Here is a 5254-nt window from a genome sequence, read left to right on the forward strand (position 1 = left end):
ATTTGCAGACACTTTAACTTCTGTCCACTTGGTGTTAACATTCTGTCAATGTCGAAGAGAATAATGTGTGAAGTATTCTGTACTGCTGAAGATATGGGTCTTCAAATATTTTACCAGGACTGCGATAGCATGCATATTTTCAATGAAGACATCCCACTGTTAGCTCAGGAATTTCAGAAGAGATACGGTAGAGAACTTATTGGTAAAACATTAGGTCAGTTCCATTCTGACTTTCGCAGAAATAACACCTGGAAAACAAAGTTTAGCATACAAGTCAATATTTTGTGGAAAGAAGACCTACATAGACTTACTCACTAACGATTTAAATGAAGTTGCATTTCATGCACGTTGTAAAGGTGTAAAACAAGACGTTCTTGCTTTAACCGCTAATGAAATGTTTCCTGAAGCTATACAATGCTATTACAATGAAGATAAGAACATTCACATACCTGTTGGAACATATGACAAAGACTCTGAGTTCAGTTTAATGAAACTTTACAAAGCACTTTATGACGGTCAAGAGATTGGATTTGACTTATGTAAGTCATGTCAACCTTGCTTTGAAGAGAAGTTTAACTTCTCAATAACGACTAAAACAAGCTTTATTCGTAAGTTGAAGTTCTGAGGTCATTTATTTTTGTCAGCAATGAGGTCATTCGTGATAAAAATAAGCCGCTAGCAGATTTTACAATACTGCGATGGTAGAGTTTAAGAGTTGTGCTTCAATGTAGAGACAGTCCTTATGGTCTGGAGGTAGCAAAACAGGGCTTTATGGTCATGAGTGGAGAACATGTCTATCCAAAACTCACGATTGAATCCAGTTAATTTATAGTATTTGGGGTTAGGAAGTGGTGAAGTTCTTGTATGACCAATGAACTCATTTTCAACTCCCTTACTTAAGTTTGAATATAATATAGCTTGCTTTCTATCCCAAATACCTGGAAATCTAATTTCGGAAAATTCATTTTTCCTCGGAAGCATTGCATCATAATTGAAAACATTCTTGAAATCATCACTTGGTTCAGAGATTTGAAATCTTATACGTAATGGATTTTCTTTCTTTTAGCGACTTCATTGAATGGTGAGAATACAATGAATTGACAGTCATGAGTTCCATCTTCATTTTCATTAAATTCATAATGAAAGTCTATAAGTTGTGGCTGACTACCTTCTTCTTTCAGTTGTGCAAGAAACTCACGTAAAGGCTGTAAAGTTTGTACTTCAATGTTAAACTTTTTCTCGAACATCTCATTAAATGAAATCATACATTGCAACAATGTTGTATCGTCTTTAAAGTATTTGTATATGTGAATGTTTTGGGCGCTTAAAGACTGTTCGTCATTTTCTATCTCGACTTGAAGTATAAAGTCAACCTTTCTGAAAGCACGTGTTATATACATAGATGTTATGCCAATGTACTTCTCTTCATTTATGTTCACAATCCAGTCTGTTGGAAACTTAAACGTTACTCTGTTCCCCTTTATTTTGACGTCAGGGTTTTCACTACTGAACGCAACAGATAAAGGTATTTGTCTATACATTTAATTCGGATAAAAATAAACCATTTACTCTTTCTTTGCTTCAGCTTCTTTAGCTTTTGCTTCAGCTTCTTCTCTAGCTTTCTTCGCCAGCAAACGTGGGTTCTTTTGTCTTCCAGCAGCTAATGCAGCAAGTTGTTTTTCACTAAGTTTTCTCTTTGGTCTCTCTGGCTTTTGTTCTTGTTTTTGTTCCTTCAGTTCGGATAAAATTTGCTCACGAATTTCTTTCTTCAATGCTTCAACATCTATGACCCCTTGGGTCTTGTCCGTAGGGCTTGTCTGAGTCATTTGACTGCAGATAAAAAACAAAATTAAAACTTTAACCGATGTAAAATGAGCTTGTCAAAATCAGAGCGAGAGTCTATTATATTAAATGACGCAAGAGGAATACAACATCCTTTCTATTACGTAAGTCAGAGTAAAGATGGTAAAATATACGTAAGAAAAAGAAAGGTTCCATTAGCGAATGCAGAAGCGACAACATTAAGGTGTATGGCAAGGGTGAAGTCCACGAAGCATATAAAACCTTCTGTTCAAACTGAAAAGTCAATAGAACCAGAAGAAAAGAAGCCAGATGTACTTTCAATAACGAACCAAGAGCTTATTGCAAAGTTCGTGAATTTCATTGAAAAACAAACCGAGTCAAAGAACCCTGACCCGCCAGTGAAAGAAGTTGAGACAAAAGAGAATGTACAGTTCATTGAAAATGTCAAGAAACAACTTCCACCACGAATGCCAAGAAGAAGAGTGAGAATAATGAAGTAAATAGATATTTTTATCTGAAGTAAATACATGCAGAACGAACAGTTAAACGAATTTACTCCAGCAGAGCATATTCATCAGATTCGCTCATATTTCGATATCATAGACAATGCAGTTCAAATTGGTGACACTAATAGAAAATATTCTGACGCAAAGATTCCATCACAACCTGGAACTGCTAAAGATAACACATGGGTAACATTCAATCTCTCACCTCCTGGTGAAAATATGTTGGACCTTTACAATACATTCATTACGTATAAAATGGAAGGTCAATTTATTGTAGATAAAGAAATTGGTTCAGGTTCCAATAAAACAAACCCACCAGGATTTTGGATTGGTTTCGATGACGCTTTCTATGCAGTTGCTGGATATCAAATCCTTGCAAATGGTCGTATCGTATATTCTCAAGACAACGCAAGAGAAGAAGCATATATAACTTCAAACTCACAAACTACCGAACAAATAAAGAAAGTAGATGTTTTCTCAAAGACTCGACATGAAGATGTATGGAGTCATTCGGGAACATGCAGAACAGGACAAATTGTTAGTGGTCCAATTACAGCAGGAAAATCATTTGATTTTAAGCTTCGTTTAAGAATTCCTGTTAGAAGATTCCTTCCATTAGAAGCTATTCGATTTATTCCAGCTTTTGCAGGAAACATTCAGCTTAAAGTAAAGTTCAGTAGCGACGCCTTACAATGCACATCTATATCTGTAAATGATATCATTGCTTTCAATCCAACTCTTAAAGTTGCATTTGCTTCAGATTCAAATCCACCGACAAATAAATTTGTTCCATGGAATGAACCATTCACTATGATAACGAAGGCAGTAGAAGCTAGTGGAACAGTTACTATTACAACTGTAACCCAGCAACTATTTCGAACAAAGATGGATTTTAATGAATGTTTCATTCATCCAAAGTCATTCTCTTTAGACCCTAACATTTATACAGAACTTGTAGAACATTATACAAACGAGGCTTTATGTTTTCCTGTTAAAGTTATGGATTGGATTCCTATGGACGGTTCATTCTCAAAGAATACAGATAGTTCAAGTGCAACATTTACAGCAGCTTATACGCCTATTAATGTTAAAAGTATTTGGGCACTATTTAGAAAGAAAGACAACTATTATGTTAATTTTGAGAACCCTAAGTTTAAATATCTTCAGCTTTCCATGGGAGCTTATGGAAATATGCCTGCAGAACCTGAAAAATCATATGGACCTGTATTTTATGAAATGGTTGCGAACGCTTGCAATACAAACAATGATATGATAGGATTTAATGAAGATGTTATGAGGTCATTGGTGGATGATGGTAGTGTGGAACATAAATGGGATAGCTATGACAACACACATTTCTTATGTGGTTTTCCAACAGAAGTGGACTTTTGCTTCCAGCAAGGTCAAACATCTACTGCTCCAATAACATACAAATTGTCTGTTAAAGGACCTATTGAACTAGCAACTGAAAATGTACCAAAGCCACTTATTGGATTTATGAGGGATTGTTGCTTTGCCATTCAGGTGCGTGCTAATGGCATCCCATAATAAGATTAGATGACTATAACTTAGCTACGGACGACAGTGAGGAATAAAGGATGAACGTTTATTTTTAAAGCTTATAAATGAGTTCTTCATCAAGCTCTCGTGAACCTTCACCATCTATGAAACAAACTTTACCAAACGATTATGGAGCACCTATTGAATATTTCTTACGAGCTGCACAATGGCAAAGAGCAGTCTCACCAAGGTTAGGTGTTCCACCAGCTCCTGTCAAAAATAGCATTTGGTCAAGTCCTTATATAAGATATGGTCTCCCACTAGGTTTGCTAGCTACAGCAGGAGCAGTTATGATGTTGAAAAGAAATAAAGCAAATGTTGTAAATAATACTGAAGTAGCTGAAGTTAAACAAACTCCAACACCTTCGCCAAACAACGCCTTCACAAGCAAACCTTCAATGACTCCTGAACCTATGGAAGTACAAACTCCTGTTCAAAAGTCAACTCCTAAACCGACTCCAACATTTAAACCAGAACCTACTCCTCAAATAAATCGTAAAACTCCTGCGTTTCCTTACTGAAAAATAACGTTATTTTTATTTAATATTAAAATTTTTATTTGATTGAAATGACAAATAAAGTCACTGAAGCAATGAAACAAAAGTTTTTGGTAGAATACATTAAATCAGGAACTATTCCAGAAGGTTTTTACATTCATACTATGAAGGATGGTAGAGTTCAGTTTAGAAAGATAAAGCAACCATTAGATAGAGAAGGTATATTGGAAGATTAAACTTCATGAGGACAACATTGCTGAACTTAAGAAGAAGTTAGAAGAGTTGGAGAAAGGAAGAGAGTTATAAAGCAATGAATTCAACAGGGTGAAAAAACAGGTGAAAAAAGAGGTGAGATCTCACCACTTCACCTAAATTTATTTTTGTGCTATGTTTTCATACGTGTGAGGGTGGTGATATCATTATTTTAAGTTTATTTTTATTTTATTTTTATTTTATTTTATATAAATGACGAAAACTATTGAGATAACAAACTACAACGGTCATGAGTTCAAGAATTTGTTCTTCGTTCCTCGTGAAAATACATTCTATCAGATACGAGGGAGCAAGGGTAAAGTTAGTTTGAGCGTTTATGAAGGAATGAAGAATGGAAAGTTTATACAAGCATACGATACAAACGGTAAACGTGTTTCATTAGCTTTGTCAAAACTTACTACATTTTATTTTGACAGTGATTTTGACCTATATGAAGAAGAAAGTGAGTCAGAAGATTATGAGCTGTTATGTGAAGCACAGCAATGGGAGGAGTTGCAATACTTTTGTAAGTGAGAACGTTTATTTTTTTACATTAGTGAGGTGAAGTGGTTGGCGGCTTTGTAAATATTTAAGGTTAAGTTAGTGGTTGTCGTTTGTGTTGTAAAATATACGTTA

General features: G+C 35.1%; 1 protein-coding gene and 4 pseudogenes across 5 annotated transcripts, besides 1 other annotated feature; 3 read left to right on the forward strand and 2 right to left on the reverse strand.

Moving 5' to 3' along the window:
- Positions 1–5254: a mobile genetic element.
- TVAGG3_1067040 lies at positions 49–625 on the forward strand (annotated as a pseudogene). The gene has a single exon. A coding segment is annotated over exon 1 (577 nt).
- On the reverse strand, positions 686–1172 carry TVAGG3_1067050 (annotated as a pseudogene). The gene has a single exon. A coding segment is annotated over exon 1 (487 nt).
- TVAGG3_1067060 (uncharacterized protein) lies at positions 1566–1826 on the reverse strand (the record flags this gene model as incomplete). The annotated part of the gene is made up of 1 exon (XM_051256238.1): positions 1566–1826. The coding sequence occupies one exon, from the start codon at positions 1824–1826 to the stop codon at positions 1566–1568; it is 261 nt and encodes an 86-aa protein (XP_051076544.1).
- TVAGG3_1067070 lies at positions 2565–3563 on the forward strand (annotated as a pseudogene). The gene has a single exon. A coding segment is annotated over exon 1 (999 nt).
- Positions 3935–4231, forward strand: TVAGG3_1067080 (annotated as a pseudogene). The gene has a single exon. A coding segment is annotated over exon 1 (297 nt).

Source organism: Trichomonas vaginalis (genome assembly GCF_026262505.1).
Source record: "Trichomonas vaginalis G3 chromosome Unknown ctg_58, whole genome shotgun sequence".
NCBI lineage: Eukaryota > Parabasalia > Trichomonadida > Trichomonadidae > Trichomonas > Trichomonas vaginalis.